We start from the raw sequence: 26,500 nt of genomic DNA on the forward strand, positions 1-26,500 counted from the left end.
ATCAAAGCAGAAGTCGCCATCGACGAAATATGACCTCTCGTTAGAACAGCTGGTGTCAGGATTTGCAATAGTCTTGCCAAACCATGCCCCATTTGCTGGAGGGAATAACAAATTAAAATGCAGACAGACAGACAGACATTTCTCACACAGAGGGGGAGGGGAATGGAGGGTAAGAGAGTGAGGGGTGTGGAGAGGGAGGGGTAAGAGAGTGAGGGGTGTGGAGAGGAGGGGAGGGTAAGAGAGTGATGGATGTGGAGGGGAGGGGAGGGTAAGAGAGTGAGGGGTGTGGAGGGGAGAGGAGGGTAAGAGTGAGGGGTGTGGAGGGGAGGGTAAGAGAGTGAGGGGTGTGGAAGGGAGGGTAAGAGAGTGAGGGGTGTGGAGGGGAGGGAGGGTAAGAGAGTGAGGGGTGTGGAGAGGAGGGGAGGGTAAGAGAGTGATGGGTGTGGAGGGAGGGGAGGGTAAGAGTGAGGGGTGTGGAGGGGAGAGGAGGGGGAGGGGTAAGAGAGTGAGGGGTGTGGAGGGAAGGGTAAGAGAGTGAGGTGTGTGGAGGGGAGGGGAGGGTAAGAGAGTGAGGGGTGTGGAGAGGAGGGGAGGGTAAGAGAGTGATGGGGTGTGGAGGGGAGGGTAAGAGTGAGGGGTGTGGAGGGGAGAGGAGGGGAGGGTAAGAGAGTGGGGGGTGTGGAGGGGAGGGTAAGAGAGTGAGGGGTGTGGAGGGGAGGGAGGGTAAGAGAGTGAGGGGTGTGGAGGGGAGGGGAGGGTAAGAGAGTGAGGGGTGTGGAGGGGAGGGGAGAGGAGGGTAAGAGAGTGAGGGGTGTGGAGGGGAGGGTAAGTGAGTGGAGGAGAGTAAAGGACCAGACTCGCACTCTCTATTACCACTCCATGCGTGACCAGGATTCCAGCTTCTCTAACGAAGGAGCCCAGGAGACCTGAGTCTCACTGGGGGCTTGTCTGCCCACTGCCTCCCTGCTGGAGGTTAGACTAGACGGGAACATCCACTACTCCAGCTCTCCAGCCCCCCCCCCCCCTCCACCCTCGCCTCCTTCCCCACCGGGTACAGAGCAAAAAGACCCAACTACACCCTCATTAGTGCTTCCCACTCCCCTTCCATAGTCCTCCATACCCCCCCCTCCACCCCCCTCCAACCAATACACATCATTGGAGACCTATGGAGAACATAGAAGACCAGAGACATACCCACACGTTCCGCACTGTGGAGAGAAGTCAACTGTAGCTTGGTAACCTCCGGCGGTGCAGCGCAGCGTGGGATCCCAGCTAACACAGCCAGGTCAATCATCACTTCCTCATAGCACTCCTCACTCACTCAGCGACGACAGACACGCAAGGCCTCCACCGGGGAGGGCGCAGCGCCGTCACCCATTGGATAAGAAGTTGAATTGCAGCCACCAATCAGAGAGGGAAAAGGCTTGCTGCTAGGCAGTGAATGGAGAGGTAGAGTGATATGTTAGGTTGTTAAGGATGGAGAAATGGAGCGATGGAGGGACACAGAGTGGAGGGACGGAGGGATGGAAGAGAATGTCGAAGGACAGGTTCTATCTGGTTTGACCTCCAACACGTCCTACTGAGCATAGCGACCAATCACGATGAGAGGATGCAGCTCCGCCAATGAACACACAAAACAGTTCACTTCCTGTACTCTCAATCACAACCCACTCACAGCCCATCACAAAAACATCAAGGTCTTTCTACAACCACTTTCTGTTGTGCCATACAACATACAAACCTCCATCTCTGACTCCCTCTCTCTCTCTTCCAGTCACACACAAACTTTCAGTCCTTAAATTTTTTTACACAAATATCTGTACTTTCTACTTCTTACATTTTCAAGTCAGGCTTTAGTTTTAATCTGTATTTGGTGGCATTATCAATATTATTTATTGTCATTGCGCTGCTTTTTTAATTTCCTGGCTATGACGCACAACAAACTTAACTACGAAGCTACTATGGAGCAAGGCAACAAGAAAAATATTTATGAAAAAAAAATTAAGAGATTTTTTTTTGTGTGTGTGAAAATACGTTTATATTTATATTTTTTTACTAGAAACGTTTGTGTCGTGTGAAAGAAAAGTATAGAAAGGTTGGAAAAATATTTTCAAAAAAAAGTCAGTAAATAAATATACTTCCTTCCCTGTCAACAGTATGTCTAGCTATACAGTAAACATTTAGCACACAGAGCTACTTCAGTAACCTTGTTTGTCAAACTGAACCAGCCAATATGATCAGTCAAGTAGTGCGACTGGAGCAGGAAACGACTGTCCCGTAATGACATTGAGATTCTGGTCCATGCATTACATTAACATGATCTTCCCTCTGGTGAAATGCCACCTTGAAGATGAGATGATAACATCTTTCCTTTTCTCTCCTTTCCCCTCCCCCTTTCTGTCTCTCTCTCTCCCTTTCTCTGTCTCTCTCTCCCCCATCTAATTTTCTTGCTCCTTTCCTCCGTTCCCCTCTTCTCTCTCACCCTTTCTCTCCCCTCCGCATTCTCTGCCCCTCCTTCTCTCTCTCCTTCTCTCTCTCTCTCTCTCTCTCTCTCTCTCTCTCTCTCTCTCTCTCTCTCTCTCCTTCTCTCTCTCTCTCTCCTTCTCTCTCTCTCTCTCCTTCTCTCTCTCTCCTGCTCTCTCTCTCTTCCTTCTCTCTCTCTCTCCTTCTCTCTCTCTCCTTCTCTTTCTCTGCTGGGGTAAAATGGGAATTTGCATGATAATAAGCTCTGCACTCTGACAGCGGTGTCTTGATGGGGGAATGATAATGAGAGAGAGGGTGGAGAGAAGAGATAGAAGGAGGAAAAGGACAGTGAGAGAGAGAGAGAGAGAGAGAGAGAGAGACAGAAAGGCAGTGGGAAGAAAAAGAAAGAGGGAAGGAAAGAGAGAGATGGAGATAGTCGGTAGTGTGGGGAGAGAGGGGGGAGGGGGGAGAGGTGAGTCAGGAAATAGATATCTCCGAACTACACTGTTTTCTTCCTAGCAGTAAGTCATGGGTGAACCAATGAAATTGGGCAGACTGGTTGGTTGGTTTGTCTTGCTAGTTGGCTGACTGGCTGATTGGCTGGCTGGGGGGTTGACTGGCAGTCTGGGTGGTTGGCAAGCTAGCTGGCTGGCTGGCTGGGCGGCTGGCTTGGTGGTTGACTGAGATGGCTAGCTGCTAGCTTGGCGACGGTTTTTCTTAATGTCTCTCTTGAAACACTTCCTCTAACCTGTTTACATGTAGTGGTGTTTACGTGTTGATCTTCACGTGTGTCAGGTGAGCAGCAGCATGTCGGGGCTGGTTCCCTTTCCTCCCTCCCAACACGCCCCACACATGATGCAATCTGCCCTCAGCGCCACTTTAAAATACCCCCTGGTACCCCACACACACATTTATACACAAACACACGTACACATTCATTCACACAAACACACATTACATTTAGTCATTTAGAATACGCTCACATACACACACACACACACTCTCTCTCTCTCCTTAGAGCAGGTTGGTCATGCACAGCTGTGGCAGGTCTGGACAGGGGGGAGGATGGGGGGGGGGGGGGGAGTGCCTAACTCTGTGGTGACACCAGCCAGTGACATCAGTGGGGGTGGTGACAGGACAGGCACCTCTTGGTAAGCGAACTGCCTGAACCCTAAACACATGGACCAGGGGGGATTGGCCTGCCCCCCCCCCCTCACACACACACACACACACACTGTGCATTCACACACACACAAATGTAGCAGAGTGGAAGGCATGCCTGGACTGTGATGGGGGATAAGTCGTTCCCAGCTAAACTCATCCACCTTGCTCTAGTGCTGGGGTTGGCTGGGGTGGGGTGTGGAGGGGTGGAGCAGTAGAGGTATGGGGGGGTGATAGAGGGCTGGGGTAGAGGGGTGGAGGGGGTGATACAGGGCTGGGGTAGAGGGGCGGAGGGGGTGATACAGGGCTGGGGTAGAGGTGTGGAAGGGGTGATACAGGGCTGGGGTAGAGGGGCGGAGGGGGTGATAGAGGGCTGGGGTAGAGGGGTGGAGGGGGTGATACAGGGCTGGGGTAGAGGGGTGGAGGGGGTGATACAGGGCTGGGGTAGAGGGGTGGAGGGGGTGATACAGGGCTGGGGTAGAGGGGTGGAGGGGGGTGATACAGGGCTGGGGTAGAGGGGTGGAGGGGGTGATACAGGGCTGGGGTAGAGGGGTGGAGGGGGTGATAGAGGGCTGGGGTAGAGGGGTGTCTAGGGGCATAGCTGCGGTTGGCAGCCTCCCATTGCAAACAAAACATCCATGCTTCCCCTTCCTTCTCCCCCCTCCCCCTCCTCCTGGTCTGCCTGTCTGGCCTGACACACGGACTGTGTTATCACTGCCACAACAACCACTCGTCATAGGGTCTGAATGCCAGACACCTAGCTAGCCCAAGCCCTGTTTGGTTCAGTCTAAGGCTCCTGGTTAGTGTAAAAGCAACAATCCATTGACCCAGTTTGATCCAGTTCCCTGTAGGACATGTACATGTCCTTTAGTCTAGACACACCATCACTTTTACTCGACCCTGGATTACTTGCTGGCTGACTGGTTGGTTGGCTGGCTGGTTGATTAGCAGGTTGACTGACTGGTTGACTGGCTGGCTGGCTGACTAAGTCTAGGGTTAAGATGCCTGGTTCTTTGTTCTCCACCCAGAGGACCAGGCTGAATAATTAATAAACCAGACAGACAGCTTTGGGAGAAGCAGACACCAAATACAGGCAGATCACAGCAGGGTCCTTATAATGGTCCTCAGCCAGACGGCCAGCCAACCAGCAACCCTGCCAACCAACCAACCAGTGAACCAGCCAGCCAATCAACCAACCAGTCAGCCTGCCAACCAGTCAGCTAGTGAACCAGCCAACCAACCAGTCAGCTAGTGAACCAGCCAACCAACCAGTCAGCTAGTGAACCAGTCAGCTAGTGAACCAGCCAACCAACCAGTGAACCTGCCAGCCAATCGACCAACCAGTCAGCCTGCCAACCAGTCAGCTAGTGAACCAGCCAACCAACTAGTCAGCTAGTGAACCAGTCAGCCAGTCAACCAACCAGCCAGCAAGCCAGTCATCCTGCAACTGAGCCAGCCAGCCAGCGAACCAGCCAGCCAGCGAACCAGCCAGCCAGCGAACCAGCCAGCCAGGTGTCCTCTATTCCAGGCTGGTTTCTGGGACCCGGGCCAGAGTAGGTCACGTTCCAAACACCAGACGCCTGATTGGTTACACTGCGTTTTTTCAAACATGTGAGTGTAAGAGAGACAGCGAGTACGAAGCGGAGAGAACCTGTGTGAGAATGTGAGAGGGAGAGTGTGTGTGTGTACATGTGAGTGAAACATCAACAGAGAGAGAGAGAGAGAGAGAGAGAGAGAGAGAGAGAGAGAGAGAGAGAGAGAGAGAGAGAGAGAGAGAGAGAGAGAGAGAGAGAGAGAGAGAGAGAGAGAGAGAGAGAGAGAGAGAGAGAGAGAGAGAGAGAGAGAGAGAGAGAGAGGGGGAGAAAGAACATAGGAGTGTTAGACAGAGACAGAGAGACAAAGAGGGAGAGACAGAGAGAGAGAGAGAGTGAGAGACAGAGAGAGAGAGTGAGAGACAGAGAGAGAGTGAGAGACAGACAGAGAGAGAGACACAGAGAGAGAGTGAGAGACAGAGAGAGAGTGAGAGACAGAGAGAGAGACAGAGAGAGAGGGAGAGAGGGGCCGTGTCACACCACACGACTTGAGACGACCAAGACACAAATACCAGCGACAGCTTGGAGGGAACAGAGAAGCAGGCAGATAGAAGCCATGCCCCGCACCTCCAAAAAACATTTCCTCTCCTTTTATGTGCACCTGCCCTGTAATAGCAGGGGGCCACCCCCTTCCCTCCTCTCCTCGCCCCCCCTCCTTCCTCTCCTCGCCCCCCTCCTGTCCTCCTCTGTGGCAGCCTGTCAGTGGTGTCCTTCACCCAGCCTGACAGATCCACTCCCCACCCAGGAAATAAGACCTTTTACCACCACAGCTTCCTCTTTGTATTGTTTTGATTCATTCAGCTCTGATGCCCCATTTTCCTCCGCTCTCTCTCTCCTTCTCTCTCTCCACCCCTCCTCCCCCATTCCACCCTCCAGGCAGCCATATCTCTCTGAACATCCTTCCTCTCCCTTCCTCAGCGCTCTCCCAACAGCAGGAAGAAGTGTTTTCCTTGTCAACAGGCATCAACAGTCTTGTACTCACCTTCTCTCTCCCCACCTCCCTCCTCCCCATTCCTCCGTCCCTCCTTTATGATTCGCCACCTCCCTCATTACTGCCACTTCCTCGACCACCCCTATTCTCCTACGGCAAGAACACACGCGAGCAGGACGCGGGCACACACACACACAGACACGTCCTACCGTGCGAACATGCTCTCCTTCGGTGTAACACTCCATCAGGGCTGAACCATCAGCGGCTGAGACGCTAGCCGGCTCTGTGTCCCTCTGCTATCTCCCCGCTCCGGGCGTCTGTGTGTGTGAGTGAGAGAGAACGCTCACACGCGCGCAGGAGCGTACGTTTGTGTGTGTGTGTGTGAGCGTGTGTGACTGGGATCTGGCTGAGGTTCCAGAACACTGGGATGTGTCTCTCTGCTCTGCTGTGTTTATATGAAGAGAGAGAAAGAGAGAGAGAGAGAGAGAGGGGGGGAGGAGGAGTGTGTGTGGGGGGGGACAGAGAGATACAGAAAAAGGGAGAGAAAGAGGAAGTAGTGAGACAGATGGAGGGAGAGAGAGGAGGGAGAGGAAAGAGAAAGAGAGAGAGAGAGAGAGAGAGAGAGAGAGAGAGAGAGTCCTGCCCCATCCGCCTGCTTGTCTCAGCAGCCAATCCCCCGCCACCATGAATTTTTCATTCGTCTTTAGCCAAGACCTTTCTCTCTACATTTCTGTCACACACACATACACACACTCCCCTACACGCATAGAGGACACACACAATTACCCAACCAAACATTCAGGTCACACCCACCCACCAAATACCTTATAATAATACACACACCCCCTCCCTCCCCCTCCCACACATATGGACAGATATTCATGGACATTGTTCAGAAGGTTGTAGAGAATGGGACAGGCAGCCATGCATTCATGGAGTTCCTTCACCTCGACGGATTCTGTCACATCTGTGATCTTTATCGTCTTCTCAAGGTCACTTTGTCTTGGTGTCTCCTTGTCAACACCTGGTAATCCTCTCTCGGGTCGCGACTAACAGGCTGAATACCTCCTCTGTCCGGCCCATTACAAACACTTCCAGGGGTTTAGACAGTTTAGACTTCCATAGACAGAATTGTATTTTAAAATTAATTAATAAAAGATTATTATTAAAAAGAATTAAAGAGGATTGCCAGGGGTCACCTGAATGCTATAGACACTTCCTGCCCATTCAATATACAACAGCAAAATTGTATACACTATCCATCGGCACTTCTACCTTTTATATTTATAATATTGGACATTGTTACCGTCTATATTCCTATCTTAACTGGCTCTGGAACTTCTGTTGGTGTTTTACAGCTATTTCTTTTGCTATTCTTGCCCTAATTTGTGACTCTAAACTAGTACTAAACTAAGAAAGATTTGTTGGATAAGATGTTAGTTTATTTCCTCCGGGAACACAATGACACTTATTGAGGGACTTGCTGCAGTTGTTGGTTAGTTGTAACTGATTTAACTGCTTGTACTCGCTGTGAATCATATTATTGTCCTTCCTCGAGGTATACTATAGTACTTTCGAGGATCATGTTGTTCAATTGAAATTTGTTTAACTACATGCTTTTCTGGTTCCACCCATTGGCACTTATTTGCATTTCACAATGTATGATTCATGTTTTGGATACCCAAAATGTTTTTAGGGCTATCTCGTTGTTTATGATCATTAACGTATGTACTTTTTGTAAAGCTCTTTCTTGTAAGTTGCTTTGGATAAAAGCATCTGCTAAATGACTAAGTGTAAATGTAAACTAGTACAGCATGTGTTATCCTTTGCAGGTAGAAGATAGCAACTGTCACTGATGGAGAATGAAAATGAAAGAGATCCTCAAACCAACTCAGTTCCTTCGCTGCGTCCACACCGAGGAGAAGGGCGCCCTGTAGTGGTAAGAACTGCACATGACCGTGTCTCATAGCCTCCCTCCTCTTATCGACATACATGAAACTGTGGCTGAACAGCAAAAGGTTTCACTGCCCTGAGGAGCCTATAAGCATTCACTTTAGACGACCACTGCAAGGCAGATGAATAATCCTGGCAAACTGCTTAACAACTGTACTGTACTGAACTGTACTAGCAACTAGGTTTAAAAGGAAATCTTCCGGTCAGATTAGTTTGTCGTCCTACAAGAGGGCCCAGCTCCAGTCAGTCACATGCCAGCCATGCGCCCAACAACGATCCCCTCAGGTACGCTAATCCAGAATCTAACCAGATTAGCAGAGTTTAAGAGGGCTGAAGAGCAGCCATGTTATCTGCAGGTGGGATTTATCAGAGCTGTGATTAGATTAGCAAACAGAACCTCCAGGCAGGCAGTTTGGCAGTCCGGTTCTAGAACTAATTATGTTCTGAAGTCAATTCTATGTTCCGTTCTGACGTGTGGAATTCTAACGTAGTGTTCTACTCCTGAGTCTGAGAGAGGAGAGTTACTGTGTTCTATATTCCAATGTTCGTTGTTCTGTCAAGTAAGGGCACAGTGATCTTTGTGAGTATAGCATCCATGACCTGCTACCTAGTTACTAATGGATGAGGTGATTGGATTGGGAATGACCACCAATTGATCCTCATTAGTCAAACGCAGTAATATTCAGACAAATGCAGTAATGTTGACAGGGCAGTGGAAAAGGCCTGGTTCTGTTTTATTTATTTAGCAGACGCTTCTATCCAAAGCGAAATTCAAAATGTGAGATAGTTAATAGCCCATTTCGAAAATACAGCAGGATCAGAAGTGCATAGTTACTTTTGTATTTCAGTGGGGGGGACAGTCAAGGGACAGTGTATTCACCAGACACAGTGCAAAGTAACCACATCTCAGGTACCAGACACAGTGCAAAGTAACCACATTTCAGGTACCAGACACACTGCAAAGTAACCACATCTCAGGTACCAGACACAGTGCAAAGTAACCACATCTCAGGTACCAGACACAGTGCAAAGTAACCACATCTCAGGTACCAGGCACGGTGCAACATAGCATTCCAACCACAGTGCAGCAATAACATCTAGGTTTTCAAGGTCATTTTCAAGGTCTCAGGAACGTCTCTCTGAATATCGGTCTGGAGGAGAGCGAGCCAGGATGTGGGAACATCACCGTCACCATAAACAGGATTACCCATCCCAAACTGGCACCAGGCACCGGATTACTCAGCCAAATCTACACAGGAGGCCAAAGAGGTTCTTCTAGCTCAGTGTGATTGACAGTGAGGCTAGTGTCCTGTGGGAGCTCTGGATACGCTAGCTAGCAGAGGCCAGCTAGCAGAGGCCAGCTAGCAGGGGCTAGCTGGCAGAGGCCAGCTAGCAGAGGCCAGCTAGCAGGGGCTAGCTAGCAGAGGCTAGCTAGCAGAGGCCAGCTAGCAGGGGATAGCTAGCAGAGGCCAGCTAGCAGGGGATAGCTAGCAGAGGCCAGCTAGCAAGGGCTAGCTAGCAGAGGCTATCTGAGAGAAGCCAGCTAGGAGCTTGGAGATGCTAGCTAGCAGAGGCCAGCTAGCAGGGGCTAGTAAAGAGAAGCCAGCTAGGAGCTTAAAAAGAGGCCACACAGTGACATGATCCTCAGTCCTGACAACATGCAACCCCAGCCGTGGCAGCTACTCCTCACAGATTAGTGCCCAGGATTCCCATTCACCACACTGAGGGCCATCAGGCTCCCTTTAAGTGGACCGCCCTCAGGTCTCAGGAACGTCTCTCTGAATATCGGTCTGGAGGAGAGCGAGCCAGGATGTGGGAACATCACCGTCACCATAAACAGGATTACCCATCCCAAACTGGCACCAGGCACCGGATTACTCAGCCAAATCTACACAGGAGGCCAAAGAGGTTCTTCTAGCTCAGTGTGATTGACAGTGAGGCTAGTGTCCTGTGGGAGCTCTGGATACGCTAGCTAGCAGAGGCCAGCTAGCAGAGGCCAGCTAGCAGGGGCTAGCTGGCAGAGGCCAGCTAGCAGAGGCCAGCTAGCAGGGGCTAGCTAGCAGAGGCTAGCTAGCAGAGGCCAGCTAGCAGGGGATAGCTAGCAGAGGCCAGCTAGCAGGGGATAGCTAGCAGAGGCCAGCTAGCAAGGGCTAGCTAGCAGAGGCTATCTGAGAGAAGCCAGCTAGGAGCTTGGAGATGCTAGCTAGCAGAGGCCAGCTAGCAGGGGCTAGTAAAGAGAAGCCAGCTAGGAGCTTAAAAAGAGGCCACACAGTGACATGATCCTCAGTCCTGACAACATGCAACCCCAGCCGTGGCAGCTACTCCTCACAGATTAGTGCCCAGGATTCCCATTCACCACACTGAGGGCCATCAGGCTCCCTTTAAGTGGACCGCCCTGCTAATCCTCCCAGGAGAGAGAGCCCCAGCCTGGGAGACTGAGATGGGCACCACCCATGCTCCTGGATGTCAGGCGTGGCTGTTTGACGTTGCCATTCGGATACCATAACTGTACTGTGCAATATCGTAGCTGAAGCGTTATTTACATTTACATTTAGTCATTTAGCAGACGCTCTTATCCAGAGCGACTTACAGTAAGTACAGGGACATTCTCCCTGAGGCAAGTAGGGTGAAGTGCCTTGCCCAAGAACACAACGTAATTTTGGCACGGCCAGGAATCGAACCAACCTTCTGATTAATAGCCCGACTCCTTAACCGCTCAGCCATCTGACTCCCTAGCGTTATGGTTGTGCCTGGTTGCTAAGATGTGGTTGCTTTGCTCCGTGCCTCGAAAATATCCTAAAAGATCATTCCTTGACTTTGACCACTTCAAAATACTGTAAGAACTACGCACTTCTGATCCTTGATACTTTCTAGATGCAGTATTTGTACAGTATGCTAAATGACAAATATAAAAGTGATAGAAAATCCAACACCAAGTTGATTCGATCCGTTTCGCGTAAAGCCTACTTCTCCTAACTTGACCAAACCGCATCACAAATCTCAGCCTCTTTTTAAACGCGGATTTAAGAGCGCTTAGCCTTGTATAATAGTCCAAACACCCATTTAATATCTCATGAAGGAAATTTAATTAGAGCGTTTGTTCTCCATAAGTCAATAACAAAGGCCAGACAAAAGAAAACACAATAGGATCATTTTTTACATTCTTGGTAGTAAGTCTAATGCCCACTACGGGGGGAAAAACACTTTCAAAGCTAATAATAGCCTGTAACTGACTACAGAGTTTACTTCGGCAGGGCACAATCCACCTAAACTCTCGGACTGTTTGACGACAAGAGAACAATCACTCCATTGAGCCAGCGGATACTGTTCATTAGCTGAATTCTGACAGATCATCACAAGCCTCATGTGTCCTGCACAGGAAGGCCACATTTCTGTCCTATGCTTCGATTTAATACAACTGAGCTGAATAAAACCATTGACAGACAAGATCTCTCTGACTCGACGTCAAGCATGTTGACAATGTCTTCCTCCAGACTCACTGCTTTAACTAGACGAGGTCAGAGAGCTTGTTTCCTGTGCTAAGACCTGGGGCGTCTCAGACCTTACAGCTGCTCTGTGATCGGCTAGCTGGCCTGGCTGTAGATAATCAGGCTCAGTAAGAAGATCAGGCTCCAGATCATGTGTGGAAGTACAGGGTAGTCGAGTCAGCTATTGTATTATTTCCGAAATATTACTAAATATTAGGATATTTGTTTCAATTCCAGAGATTATAATACAATAATCAACTGGGGAAACTGTTTGTTGCCGGATTTGAACCCAAGCCACCGCGATAAGGCCTCAACCTACATGGTACACGCACTTATCCGGTGAGCTGCCCCATGCACTATTCAAACACTCAGTTTGGATGAAAGTAATAATAGGTAACGTGCCTCTCTGTCTTCCTCCTGGGAGGAACCATTCCCCCTCCCGGGGACCTGGGGAGGGCAGACCTGGGGAGGGCAGGGGACCTGGGGAGGGCAGACCTGGGGAGGGCAGACCTGGGGAGGGCAGACCTGGGGAGGGCAGGGGACCTGGGGAGGGCAGACCTGGGGAGGGCAGACCTGGGGAGGGCAGACCTGGGGAGGGCAGACCTGGGGAGGGCAGGGGACCTGGGGAGGGCAGGGGACCTGGGGAGGGCAGGGGACCTGGGGAGGGCAGGGGACCTGGGGAGGGCAGACCTGGGGAGGGCAGACCTGGGGAGGGCAGACCTGGGGAGGGCAGACCTGGGGAGGGCAGGGGACCTGGGGAGGGCAGACCTGCCCCAGCACGCAGGCTCATTACGGGAGAGCACACACAGGCTACCACAGCAAAGACCTGGGGAGGGCAGGGGACCTGGGGAGGGCAGACCTGGGGAGGGCAGGGGACCTGGGGAGGGCAGACCTGCCCCAGCACGCAGGCTCATTACGGGAGAGCACACACAGGCTACCACAGCAAAGCGAAGGAGGGAGGCTTGAAGACGAACAAGACCTGGTTGAAAAGCGTCGCATTTCCCGGGGAAACGCCGGGTGCTGTTCCGTGTCGGCACGGCCAAACAACAACACCAGAGTAAACACTCTTAATACCGTGAGGCTTACTGTACACGCTGTACACACAGCCCCGGTCTTATACGGCTCACCGTAAACGCCGTGAATACATTCGGGTAGGATCACACGCACCCGGATGGAGGTTAGAGGTCACCGTGCAGCGTTAAATATGGCCAAGGAGACGGTTTATTTTCGGCTTCTGACCCCAGGACCTGATGACATCACTACATTCCTGGAGAGCCACTTTAGGGACAGCTCTAAAGGTAGATAGCCAGTGACTGAACCACACTGCAGAGAAGGTGGTTTAGGACTCCTGGGTCCAGGATGCCTGATGACCACATGAAGCGGCCCGGGTTCGATTCTAGCTCGGGACGTTTCATCATGTCTTCCCCTCTCTCTCCCATACATCTCCTGTCTGTCTCTAACTGTGACTGTCTGAAAGGGCTAAAAAAGGTATCTTTAGTAGGATTCCCAGGTCCTGGATAGACCTCACGAGGTTTCCGACCTCAGGAGAACAAACAAGCCTTCTTCCAGACCAGAGGAGAGGGGCCTGTCATACAAAGACATCATTGGAGAAAGCAGCCTTTATTAAACATGACCTATTAAGGCAGTTGTTTATCTGAGGGCTACAGTGTCCTAGTGAAGTTAGGCCCTGACTGGATGCACAGCAGGGATGTAAGGAACTCACTGGGCTGAAAAACCAAGGGTCAGGTTTCCACTCACAAACACGTCACATACCCTCTCTCTCTCACACACACACACATTCACACACCCACACACGCACACACGCACACACGCACACACAAGCACTTTGTCTACCCAAAGGACAAGATATTTGCCCTTTAAAAAGACTGCCACGTTGTGAAATTAGTAGGCAACGCCAGCTTTATGTGTCAGACTAATGGTACATTGTAGGTCATGCTATTGCTGTTGTCACTTTCTGTCAGCTAATTTACTGTAACTAACCTAGTCCAAAACCAAATAACACCCAACAAACAGGAAGCACTTTAGAGAAGGGGTATATAACCACACAAGGCACTCCCAAAACATTCTACAAACCGAAAGAGGACTAGTCTTATTTCGTCCCGGCTCCCATAGTTACCCATCTCCACACTTTAATTTTATGAGGAAAAAAAGTAGGCTACTGCAGGCTCAGACATCTGACTCACTCTCTGGTATGTTTGGATAATACTGTGATAACAATGTAAATTTACAGCGAGTAAGCCTCACCTGTCCTTAACTGTAAGTTAAGAGAGGCTTGCTAACCTATAGCCACAGCACTATGTAGGCCAAAAAGTGTGGCACAAGCCGATCAAAATTACTGAGCGATTACTGAGTACAAACGACAACGATAATAAACATTTATCTATCCGCTGCCTGAGAACAAAAGGTGATTGTTACGACTGAAGACGAGAGAAGTCATCGTTTGGTTGTCGATGATTCCGTTACGGTAGTACCTGACGGGAATGGACCGTCACCTGGAGCGGTGATGATGCACGGGCGAGAAACACAGGTTGAGCCGGGAGTAGCTGCCTGGCTAGCTAAACAACACACTAATACATCACAAAGTTCACGTTGCCAAAAGCAACAACTCGCTAAATAAACGTACATCTTGAGGCTCTCGTTATGTCGTTAACCGGTTGTTTTCCCGCCGCATGTCCAGTCGAGGGTGGTGTCAGCATCTCTACTCTACTCCAATGTGAGGGAGGATGACACCGGCTTGACAGAGCGAGGTTGCGAATACAAAGTAAACAGTAAATCTAACTAGTCCAACTTACTGTACTCAAAAGGGGTCTCCTTTGTTCCAGCGAGACCGAGTGCTGGATTGTGCAGTCCATTTCACCTGGGACTTCAACTTCACTGTCTTGATCACTTTAACTGGTGGCAGAGGTCGCGGGTAGCACTTTCAAGAAAGAACTTGATGTGCCTTGCAACAGTGCGACTAGGAGACGCCTACTTCTTGAGTGACGGGGTTGAGCATCACTAGAGATTTAGCCGTTTTTTTCCAAACCAATTACAAGTCAAATGGGGGTTGCAAACGTGGTCTCAAGAAGCAGGCTTTGTGAAAGCAACGAGTCTTCAAACCGGCAACCGCGGTATCCGAAATGTGAAATATATGTACAATGTGAAATATGAAAGTACAGTGTTAGTCACTGTACTGATTCATTCCCGTAAATGTTAGTAAGTGATCTGAATAGTCTCTATTGAGCCCTTGTCCCTAAAAGACGTGTATCTTTCTAAAGTATTTTTAATCGGATCAAAAGTTAAAGTAAGCTACCTACTACTGTTACTACTTCATTTTTGGGACTTTGAATTTAACAATTTGTTGCATGCAAAGATGAATATGCTGCCATGTTTAATTCTAGCCGCCAGGTGGCAGCACAGTCCCATTTCATAAGACCGACCATGGAGACCCACAAGGTAACACTAACTCAAGTGTGAACTAACATAGGACCAAAAACCAGATGCATTTTTTTTCGAATTGGAAATTGCACAGTCGTTTATATTATCTGTGTACATAATAAGACCTCTGTATTGCTTGGTTTTCAAAGCATTAGCAACAGTATACATTACTCTCACCTTAACACCTTTCCGTCCAATAACAGCAGAAATAAAAACTTGAAGAGCATTTTGATATATATATATGTATATACACACAGAGAGACTGTTCGCCAAAGCAACCTTATTCAATTTGTGTGCAACTACACAAGTGTCAATACATTCTCTCAGAACTTCTCAGAAGTGTGCTGAATTAAACAGGCAAGTTCCGGCTACAGACATATGCCTTTTAACAGTTCATGGGAGCCTACCTTTAAATAGAGCTCTCCCCAAAAGGCTTCATCACACTGCGTCTCAGAAATAGCACAGTGAGGTGGGAGATCAAACTATCACCTCTTAATTGTACCCCGAGTCTCATAGACAGTGAGAGCCTATTAGAGACCGGAGAAACGCTTAGAGTGCATCTCTGGAACCAAGCACCCGCAGAACGCTACTGGGGAGTTCATCTGAAGCATCTGATCGACACACGTGATCACAGCCTGTTCCTGAGCGCCCAGATCCGACGGCTCATGAGAAGTTGACTCTGTTGCACCATGACGTGGCGAAGGATCCAATCAGGTCATCTCTCGCTGAGACTCAACTTGCAGGCAGGGGGGGGGGGGGGATCTAGGGGCAAGGGGGTGGCAAGGTGTAGGGGGTGGAGTTGTAGGGGGTGGAAGGGGGCAGTTAGGGTGGCAGGAAGGCATGGAGGAGTTGTGTGACCTGATCCCACCATCAATTATTATAACATTGTAGTTTAACTAACGCCAATAATAATCATATTAATATTATTGAATAAAATCTACTAACATCTATATATTAGGACATGGGTAGATAGGGTTGGCAAGCCTGGGGTTGCAGCCACCACACCTTGGATCTGCCAGTGCTTGCAGGACAAAGACCTAGAGGGGCAAACCTGTCTTGTGATACACTCTCTCAGCCCTGGTTTCTCTGACTGGTCAAGCACTCAAGGCATTGTCTAATTGTTGAGGATGTTTGGCAGTCGCACTCGATAAGAGGGAACATATTTGAGTGTTCGATGAGACAGCCATGAGATGAATATTGACCACTGTGTCGTGTTTTCTGCCCGAGGCAGTGGAGACGTAAAGAGTCTCCTTCTCCCCACTGGGATGGTGGATGTTGTTTTTCTCCAGTGGTGAAGCTTTCCTGCGACACTGATGGAGAAGGGGGAGAGTGGGTGGGAAAGGGGGAGGAGTGGGGGGTAGAAGGGTGGAGGGGAAGGGAGGGGGGTTACGAGAAATTCCCAAATCTGTCGCTGCGCTCCTCCAAAGTGCCAATGCATTGATTTTGACCACAGATTATTTACACTCAGCTGCCTCCTGACCTGGTCCCCCTGCAGACATCCCCTCTCCTCCAGACCTCAGTCTGCTCCCTGCTCCCTCCTCCCTCCTCCTCCCTGCTCCCTGCTCTCTCCTCCCTGCTCCATCCTCCCTGCTCCCTCCTCCCAGCTCTCTCCTCCCTGCTCCATCCTCCCTGCTCCCTCCTCCCTGCTCTCTCCTCCCTGCTCCATCCTCCCTGCTCTCTCCTCCCTGCTCCATCCTCCCTGCTCCCTCCTCCCTGCTCTCTCCTCCCTGCTCCATCCTCCCTGCTCCCTCCTCCCTGCTCCCTCCTCCTCACTGCTCCCTCCTCCCTGCTCCCTCCTCATCCCTGCTCCATCCTCCCTGCTCCCTCCTCCTCCCTGCTCCATCCTCCCTCCTCCCTGCTTCCTGGCTCTGCTCCCTAGGGTTGCCTGGTGGAGGGGAGGGAGGTGGGGGAGGCTGGTCTGCCCCTGCCTGATCCATCCACATGGACACAGGGCTGAGGGGGGCCGAGGGGGGCCGAGGGGGGCCGAGGGGGTAAGCGGGGGCCAAGGGGACCAAAGCAAGGGGGGGGTTGGACGACCAGAAGAGGGGCATTTCAACCCCTCCTGGGAATAAACATCAGGGTTGGAAATCAATGCACTGTTAAGTGCAGCACGGTAGACGGCCCCTATTCCTCCTCTTGCCTGTCTTCCCTCGTGCTCCGAGATTAGTGACGCGTCGTCGAGTTGGGCCTCGCGTTGTGGAAGCCGAGTAGGACAGCAGCCTCTGACACCCCCACCCACCCTCCCTGACACCCTCACCCACCCATCCTCCCTGACACAAACACCCACCCACCCTGCTTGACCGCCCCGCTGTCTCACCTCCACATCCTCGGCTAACACTTATCGCTCTGTACCAGAAACAGGCGCCTTGTAACTGGAAGTCTTGTCAGCAGCAGCATGTTCTCTCTCACACCCTCCAAAGCTAGAGGAGCAAGCTCATGCCTGCATGCTGCTAAGGCCCCAAACAGGAAGCAGGCCTGGGGAAACCATCGCGTCTCCTTATCTGGTTATATGTTTATATTTGGTTTCTTGAGGCGGAGGATTGTAGAACTCATGATGCAATGATGCGATGATAACATTTTGGAACCCTGAACTGGAAAACATGTGTGATGTGTGAAAGTGACGAAAGTGACGACAGGGGACACATCCCCCCCAATATTCAAATCTGGTCAAAATGTCCCCCCCAATATATTGATATAAAAATATAAATGTGCTATGCTAGGACAGGCAACCACGCACGCTGTCCGAAATGACCATAAAAAATTAATTAGTCCCCCCAATTGTTGACTCCGTGGCTATGGCCTTCTGCTATAGACAACCAAATGCTCCGTAATCACGCAAAGATCAGTTGCGTGATAACTTTGACAGTTACATTTTTACACACAAGTGGGTATTATCACAACGAGTGGATATCCTTTACAGAATCCTCACAACCGCTATTAATGTTTTTCACCCTTCGGTGACTTTTCATCCAGGAGAAGAGACAACACACTGACCCAGAAACAGGCAGCCTGTGGCCGTGTTGACGAGGTGAGAGCAGTGATAGTGTGTGACTGGACAGCGGAGCTGACGACATAGCCCCGGGCGCTCATCTGAAGACGCCAATCCCCTTCTAATCTGTCTTCGCCTCCCGTGAACTCGCCACACCGACACCCAGGGTTCAGTACCAGGGGATAGGCGGGAACCGGGAATGGGTATATAGCTCAGTGGTTAGAACGTCTGACTGCAGATGAGGAGGTCGCATGTTCAAATATCCCGCCCTCTATGTCACTGTTGATAAAAGCTTCCTCTAAATGAATACGTTATACGTTACATTAGTGAATAGTCCTGCGTAAGCCTAAGTCTACACTACCGGCTTTAACTCCGTCGGGGGATGGATTTCTGTAAAAATTGTTCACTGACACAGGCACAGACTTCAGTGTGTTCCAACGACTTTAGGTCAACAATGTCAACAACAGAGGCTGTTGAGAGTTCGAGTCGATGCTTGCTCTCCTGCCTGTCGCCGGTGTCACGCGACTGTTCCCCTCTCTCGGTCGACGCGGTCTGATTTTTCGGAGCATGCTGTTGAGGTGTCTATTGATTACTGTCGTTTTTGCATGAATGCTTGGGAATGGTACACAGCCAGTCTATCGACTTGTTTTATGAGTTTTCACTTGTCATGCCTCCCTGGGCTCCACATAGTTTTTTCTTTTTTTTTTCTTGGAAGAAATCCGTTAAGTAAACGAACATAGAACGATTAGGGAAGTGCATAGGCTACACTGAAGTGTGGCGTGAATATTTCTCGATACAAGATGGACGCTGGCCTTGTGATGTAGCCTGAACGCCACACAGGAAACATCGCTGCTTTTGGGTTCCTTCCCTTCTTCCTCTCACCGCTATCACACGTTATTTTATGTGTGAGGTTTATAAATAACTGCAGGCACAACCACACGTTGTGTTTGACACCTTTTCAAAAAGGTGCTTCGTCAAAACCATGCCAATTGTTCCATAGGCCTACGACCACAAAAGACGCATTCCTATGCTGTCTGTAGGAGAACGGAACTCGAAAAACGAAATTGCGATTTCAGTTGGTAAACCAAGTCCCAAGAGACTAATGGGCTACAGGCTATAACAAAGATCCAACACCACCCAAGATAGAGGCGAACATGATACTGTAAACGGTTCTCCTTCAAGATAAAACAGTGACAAGTGGGCTGTTTGTATGCACGGGTGGTCCCCTGGCTAACTGATATGTCAAGCTTCCAGAGGGACAGATAGCTGTTGCTATGCTTCGCGACTTTTCAGGCCTCGTGGTGGGTAGGAGGCTGGAGCAGATATGCCGTCCTCGGCTGAATCTCCGGAACATGATTCGCTGACACAAACACAGAGCATGCGGGGTACATTTTTAGCTCTCTTCTCCAACTCCCCCCCCCCCCCATGGGCCTGTTCTTTACAGCTTTCCTGAGAGGCCAGAGCAATCAGAAATCTAGCTCGTTAGAAGGTGTTAATTGGAGTTAGTCAGACTCTTCACTTTCTGTCAAGGAGTCTGACAACAGAATTAATTAGAATTCTGGTGTATTTAAATCAATCCAAATGGGAATCATCGATGGGGCGGATTCAAAGTGTTCTTACTAATGAGAGGAAGGAGAGAGCAGTGAATGTTATGACTTCTCAGATCAGGCTCATACGCAAGCATTTTGGGGCATCAAATGCTTTCGTTCTTGCATTAATGTACAGGATGTTAAAATAGTTCGAGGCTGTGTCAGAAGGTTGAGATGTTACATTTGAGTCCCGTTCTTTTTTTTTATCGCTAGAATTTAGCATATTGGTAAATGTATTAACATTTTGAACACTTTAGTTGTTTAATTAGTTTAATTCTAATAATGGTAATAATATATTTTTTATTACATTGACTTCCCTAGATCCGTTATTGTATCGAAATGCAATCTTATTTTGTAACAATGTCAGATATCCTACTAAAATAGGGCCTAAAAGGACTAATGTAACCAAAACTAATGTAACCAAAAACATTTATTTTATAAACATTTAATAATTTCTCCATAAAATACAGGCGCTCTCGTTATGTATGCCGTCAACCTCACAACCGCAAATTGTTCGTAAACAGCAATCAACAAGGATAGTCCAACTCTAAGGTTTGGGTGCACTAATCTGCGCCACATTTTAAGCATGACTGTTTTGATAGCTACAGCAAATAAGCCAAACGAAATAGCTGGAGACATTGCCAATTTATAGGTTTTTAAAACACTGGGTTTGGATTAGGCTACTATCAAATTAAATAGGCCTACTTCGCTGTGTTTGAATGTGTTCGATCTTAAATAAGTGTGTAAATTAACTCCGTAATCATTCGTTAGACTTAGATTAAAAACATTTTTGATATACAAAGACATCTTCACATCAAGTAATCACAATTTAAGACAAAATAGACGCTGGCTTTATGAAAAGCTCGTTTTTATTACCCATTTCATAACAACTCCATGAAGACAATTTGTACAAGATACATCACATTCTAAAGTGCACAAATACTGTACAACAAAACGACCTTAAATAAAAATCACATTTGTAAAAAAAGAAAGAAAATAAAGATGATAAAAGTAAGAAACTAGGGACATGCTTCAAAAACAACAACTCCTCACAATGTTTGGGTGTATTCAGGTTGGGGGTGGAGGGCAACTGGGGTAAAAACCTGTGCAGCTGGCTTGATAGCAGAGCTATGCCACCTTCAGACATAAGTTAATAAAAAGGCATTTGGAATGAGGAGGAGGGAGGGAGTAGCTTGAGCATAAAATCATATTTAAAAACCCTCCAAAAAGGAATGAGATGTTAACCCCCCCCCCCCCCCTCCACCACCCCCTTCAACCCAGACTCCAATAATAAATACAGACATTCTTTTAGGGGCTTGTGTAAAAGGCGTAGTAACCCATGCCTTTGGGATTGGTGTCTTTGTTGAACTCCTCGCTGGTCAAGTCCTCACACTTGATCGTCGGGGAGTTTTCCGTGCTGGAGCCTCCTGGAGACATCCTGCGCCTCTTGCACACCATAGAGTAGACCCCAGAATCGCTGGAGTCCACCGACTTGAGCGAGTGAGCCGTGTCTCCCCAGGACGAGGAAGAGGCTGTGGGCGTCTCTTCCGCCAGCTTGTCCTTCCCAGCCAGCTGGTCGTCCGGGAAGGCCGGGGGGCTAGGCCGGGGGGACCAGGGGAGGCCCGTGGTCATCTTGCGCTGGTAGGGCCCCCTGGTGCCCCAGCCGGCGGCCATGGAGGCGAAGGCGGAGTCGGGATAGTAGCTGAGACCGTGGGGACTCTGCAAGGGGAGGGGCTTGATGCCGTAGGACAGCAGGCTGCTGGTGGAGTAGTCGTTGTCGTAGGACAGGTCCAGCTTGTTAGAGCCCGTCTGCTGGACCGGTGTGACAAACCAGCGCTGGGCAGAGGCGGCGTCCTCGCCCTGGGGAGACAGCAGCCCGTTGGTCTGGGGCACGGCCCGCTCGCCCGTGTAGAAGCGGTTCTGGGGGAGGTTGTTGACGAACTGGTCCTGGAAGAAGGGCTGCATGGCGTAGCGCGCCCCCGGCACGATCTGGTGGGAGCGAGGGGAGTCTGTGGGGGATGGGGTCAGGCGGTCACTCTCTGGGGCTGTGTACATCCTGGAGAGGAGGGAGGGAAAAAGACAAAGAAATAAAAAGAGCGAGAAAGAAAAACACAAGAGAGATAGATGAGTCACGGCATGACAAAAATAAAGTTGTCAACATGGTAAACCAAGATGCCGGAAACAAAAATACAAGATGCCGGAAACAAAAATACAAATCAAAACCACAGGTGTGTGGTTTGTGCAGGATTTGTATATACGTCAACTTACGAGTCGTAATTGTCCCTGAAGCCTTTAGCAAACGGGTTGTGGTCGATCTTGAGCTGTGTGATCTGAGAAAGGGACAAACAGGAAGTAGAATGAAAACTCAAGATCGAAGTAACAATGTTTAGCAGACTGTAATATTTCAGGATGAGTTCAGGTCCCAAGAGAAGGCTTGCACGTGTACTAGGATAACCAGTATTGACAGTTGGAGAGTAGCTTACATCTGTGTTCTGGTAGGCAGTGACTGCAATGAACTGGTTCTCAGGGAAGGTGAAGGTCTGGGTCTTGGCTTCTGCACTCATGTCTTCCACTCCATCTTCAGTCACTTCTACAATGTGCAGCCTTGGCTGGTACTTGTGCAGGGACTGCAAGACAATCATCTGAAAAAAAGAAGAAAAAGGAAAGACAGAAACGTGTGATTACACTGCTGAAGCTTCCATGAAGAGAGTAGAGTTAGTCCTGCAGCTTTTCGTATTAATAAAAAAAAATAGACTAACAAAATGTAGATACGACAGCGTTTATAAAGTCCGGCTCATACTGTGCCTTTCGCACCTGTCATGTCTTAATAAACCTGACTCTAAAAATGTAATATATTAGTTTTTTCGTTGACGCAAACTATATAAACTGTTCGTTTTATAAGTGATTCAGACCGCGCGGTGGTGGGCCTCACCTGCGTGTTGTTATTGTTTGCTCCTTTGTTGTTGGTGAGCTTTAGCTTGCCGAAGGAGATTTCTTGCCTCATCCAATGAGCGCCGGTGTTCGGGGATTCAGGATGGACATACATCTTGTTACCTGATCGAGAGGAAAAAAAAGATGCGATGTAACACCTTTGACACCTTTACCCTGATACCTTAAAGCAGTGATTCTCGAGAAAACTATTTAGACTTTGTTTCGGAGAAAACGATGCTTTATATAAATAGCCTGTTTATCAAATGTAGGGCTTTAGATTTATTAAAATGAAAATGGACTATTTATATTTGTGTTGACGCTGACACCGATCAGTTAAATTTCAGACGTGAAGATTGCCGTGTGGGCCTTCATTAAGAACTAGAAATTACTTTCACATTTAAATTTTACAATTTCAATGACGTGAAGCGTAAGCTATAAAATCATACACAGCCTAATCCTTAATCCTTTCTGAAAATAAAAATTGTTCCCAAATATTGTAGGCCTACTGGAAAACACAATCCATTGCTTAAATCCTTTAAACGGCATGCGTAATTCTGATGACACTCGCGTGTGCCTATGTCCAACAAGCAAAGCGGCCACCGCTCACCTTGCATATTGTTGTCCGCTTTCCCACAGGTGACCCACTTTCCTCCTTGAAATCGCCAATGGTTTGGATCGGCCAAGACAACTTCCACAAATACGTTGTAATGTGCCGTTAGATTCAGTCCCGTAATGTTGAAACTGAGGAATGGAAACATCCGCCTGAAAAGAAAATGAAACGGTTAATTTTAGGTCTGATAAACGTATTCACAGATCGCAACACACAGCTCAATTTATTTATTTATATATATATTTATTTATTTGTTCATTGCATACGATAAATGACTAAATTTTAAATTTAAATTTAAATACGATCACACGTGATATTCAAAACGGGAAGGAATTGCCTACACCTGCATGTTCATGTCAACATGATACAGATAATGTATGCCTATATCGGTTAAATATCACACATACGAACTATTCATGTGCATCTTTGTGTTTTAGAATAATCCACACATTTGTGCGCCATCATGATCTATACAAAACTCTTCTGTCTTCAAGGCAGGTGCGTAAACGTGCAAATGTTAAATGTTGAAGAAAAATAACTAAAAACGATGTTTAACCTCCCTCATGCCCAAACATTACGCACCAGAGCTAAAAATATTTCAATATGTCGATTTTCTCACCTGCCCTGTTTGGTAATGATCATTTCCGTCTGGTGTCGGTGAAACTTGAGCCACAGAGGCCGGTTGCAAAGATAAACTTGAGCCCTCGCTCCTGCCGCCGAACCCGGTAGGGACATGGAGCCAATGCTCGAACCCGTTCCCGGATATGAGGGGTACAGACAACCTGGACCCTGGCCGAACTGATACCCACTGCCAAACTGACTACGACTGGAGCACACGGAGGATGAAAACCCGGTCGGCGGCAGGACGGATCCGTAATGGAGAGAGGCAGGGTATCTGGATCCGTTTGACCCACTGTACACCGTACCCGTCTGTCCTGCGTAAGGGAAGATGGAACACGGATTTGCCACATCGGAGTTCGTCTGAGACGACGATATGAAATACCTATCAGAACCGAGTTCGTCTATGTTGTACCGCCGGCCACTCGCCAGGTCATCCTCGCCTAATACCGGTGAGCCTTTTCTTCCATCAGGGCCTGATTTAGTCCCGGTAAAGGTGTCTCCTTCGCCCTCACCCATCATGGCGTTTTCCGCTCCGCTCAAATATTTCTTGGGACCGTTAATCGATTCGGATTCCGTCCGTTCAATTTCTTTGTATTCAATCTGCGATGACCCCGGGCTGTTATTGGCGCTGTCTGACGACGAGAGATTATAAAACGTCTTGGGTAAATTGATGGCAGTGCTGGGAAGAATGCTCTCCAACTGCATTATTTATCAACTGTCAAAAGTACCAATTTGAAGACAATCGTAACCAAGACGCAACACCGTTGGCGCCCCGGTATCTGTGTCCTCTTCGCGTATGTCCCGTATCTAACCAATGTTGACCTTCTCAGATGTACCTACGGATTTCCTCAGCTGCGATGATGATCTGCTCCTGGATTGTTCGAGGGGTCTTATATATGATCGACTTATTCACACACCCAACTCAATGCAAGCGTCAGGGGAGGAGTCCTTGTGGAGCCATGGAATACAGCCCTTTTCATGTTCCGTGGTTGAACTCGTTGCAATAATTCAATTAGGTAGAATCGACTGTACCGTTTTTAAATTTGCACCGACTTTCAACTGTATTTGAACAACCAATTTTAATAATTTATTCAACAGCCGTATAATGTTGTGCTAGTTATAGGCCCACATAGGCAACGTTAATTTATAATTTAGCATATTTGCTTAATTCGCTTCGATAGCATTTGTATGATTATAATTTGGGAGGTGAGGGTTAGGATTAATCAATGATTTCTGAACAGTTTGACTCAAATACGGGATAAAGACAAGTAGCCTACTCTTCTCAAGCAAAGAGCCTACCAGATTAGACAAGAGGCGACTGCTCCAGTTTCAGTCTTAAAGTTTTCTTCAGTATTTTGGATTATTGAATCCTTTAAAAAGGGTTTGTGACCCATAAAGCATTTTATAGTTTGCGCAACATTGCAGATTAGGCCATTGGACGGTCACACAATAGACTAAAACCTTGTTTCTTTGAAGTCATGTTGTTTCCCCCCCAAACAATTACACGGCCACAATCAGTCGGCACGTGCGCTAAACTGCGAGGTTCTGCTGTTCGTTTGAATACCTTGATTGGTCGGGGTCTCTATTCTCTTCCCTTTTGCCAGTATCTGGAACTAAGAAACGCTTCAGACAAACTATACCGTGAATGCGCGATAGTTCACGTTGAGGTCAATACCGTATTTAATTTAACGGTAAACTATTTAAAATGAACTGTAGGCTACAATACATGCTTTTCAAATTAAAATACCGTTACTGTTCTTAGAAGCGTAACTTACTGTAAGTCGCTCTGGATAAGAGCGTCTGCTAAAATGACTAAATGTAACAAATAATCTACTTAGAGTAGCGTGTGCGGTAGCCTTTAAACAAAACTCTTGAAAAGGAAACCGAAAAGGAAACCGAAAAGTGTGAAAGTGTCACCTACGGAGGGATCTTCCCGTGGGTTCAGTCATTTTTTGCTTCATAATGCTTGTCTGACGTTCAAAAATAACCATGACATTTTTTTAATTAAATTCAAATAGATATTAAGTTGAATATTAAATCAAGTAGGTCAGCACTGTAGACAGGGTTAATCGTTTTTACAAATTAATAAACATGTAATTCATAATAGGCCTAAAATGGAAACTTCTTAAGCTAATATGGTCTACCCAATATAAAAAGGCAAATGTCAATTTAATGTAACATCTGATTGTTTTACTCAAACTGATAGATCCTGTATGTGAAAATAATAAATGGTTTAAATTCCCACAGGATTGCTGTTCTTCAAGGGAAAACGGCCAATTATTTTTCCGTTTGAGGTAACCGGTGATGAAGAACGAAGCGACAGCTCGAGAGAGCAGCGGCATTACCAAATCCATATCACCCGCACGTCGGTGATACCAAAATACTAGAGGCACATCAAATATGGCCACATGGAATTTTTTTTACACTGAGAATTACCATTAAAATAGCCTAGAGTTTAACAACAATGTCTGAAATGTCTACTGAAATTGTTTTGGCTAATAAGTGCAATTTGCTGTAAAAATATTGAAAACATAAAGGCCTGAATTGAAAAGGCAGTGTAAAAAACGTCACTTAATTAAAATAGTTCAACCCTTCTCGAGACCACACACACACACGGACACACACACATGCGCACACAAACGCATACACAGAGAGAACCAAATATAAATCACACGGATCCATATTACAGGCTCCTGCATTTATTATTATTATTATTATGGGTTTGTTTGTTTTT

The 26,500-nt window shown here is 48.1% G+C and overlaps 2 protein-coding genes across 2 annotated transcripts in view; both read right to left on the reverse strand.

Annotated features, from left to right (window-relative positions):
• LOC136962433 (sodium bicarbonate cotransporter 3-like) overlaps positions 1 to 17,351 on the reverse strand; it is a 39,911-nt gene extending 22,560 nt beyond the window's left edge. Inside the window, 1 exon segment of the mRNA XM_067256213.1 lies at positions 17,344 to 17,351. Coding sequence (XP_067112314.1) covers positions 17,344 to 17,351 — 8 coding nt within the window.
• A 3,535-nt stretch (positions 17,352 to 20,886) lies between these two features.
• Positions 20,887 to 24,471, reverse strand: eomesa (eomesodermin homolog a). The gene is made up of 6 exons (XM_067255853.1): positions 23,765 to 24,471; positions 23,143 to 23,297; positions 22,537 to 22,658; positions 22,088 to 22,246; positions 21,873 to 21,934; positions 20,887 to 21,660 (listed from the first exon to the last, which is right to left on the reverse strand). The coding sequence occupies exons 1-6, from the start codon at positions 24,469 to 24,471 to the stop codon at positions 20,913 to 20,915; spliced, it is 1,953 nt and encodes a 650-aa protein (XP_067111954.1). The 3' UTR covers positions 20,887 to 20,912.
• Between the last annotated feature and the right edge of the window lie 2,029 nt (positions 24,472 to 26,500).

Source organism: Osmerus mordax, chromosome 18 (assembly GCF_038355195.1).
Source record: "Osmerus mordax isolate fOsmMor3 chromosome 18, fOsmMor3.pri, whole genome shotgun sequence".
NCBI lineage: Eukaryota > Metazoa > Chordata > Actinopteri > Osmeriformes > Osmeridae > Osmerus > Osmerus mordax.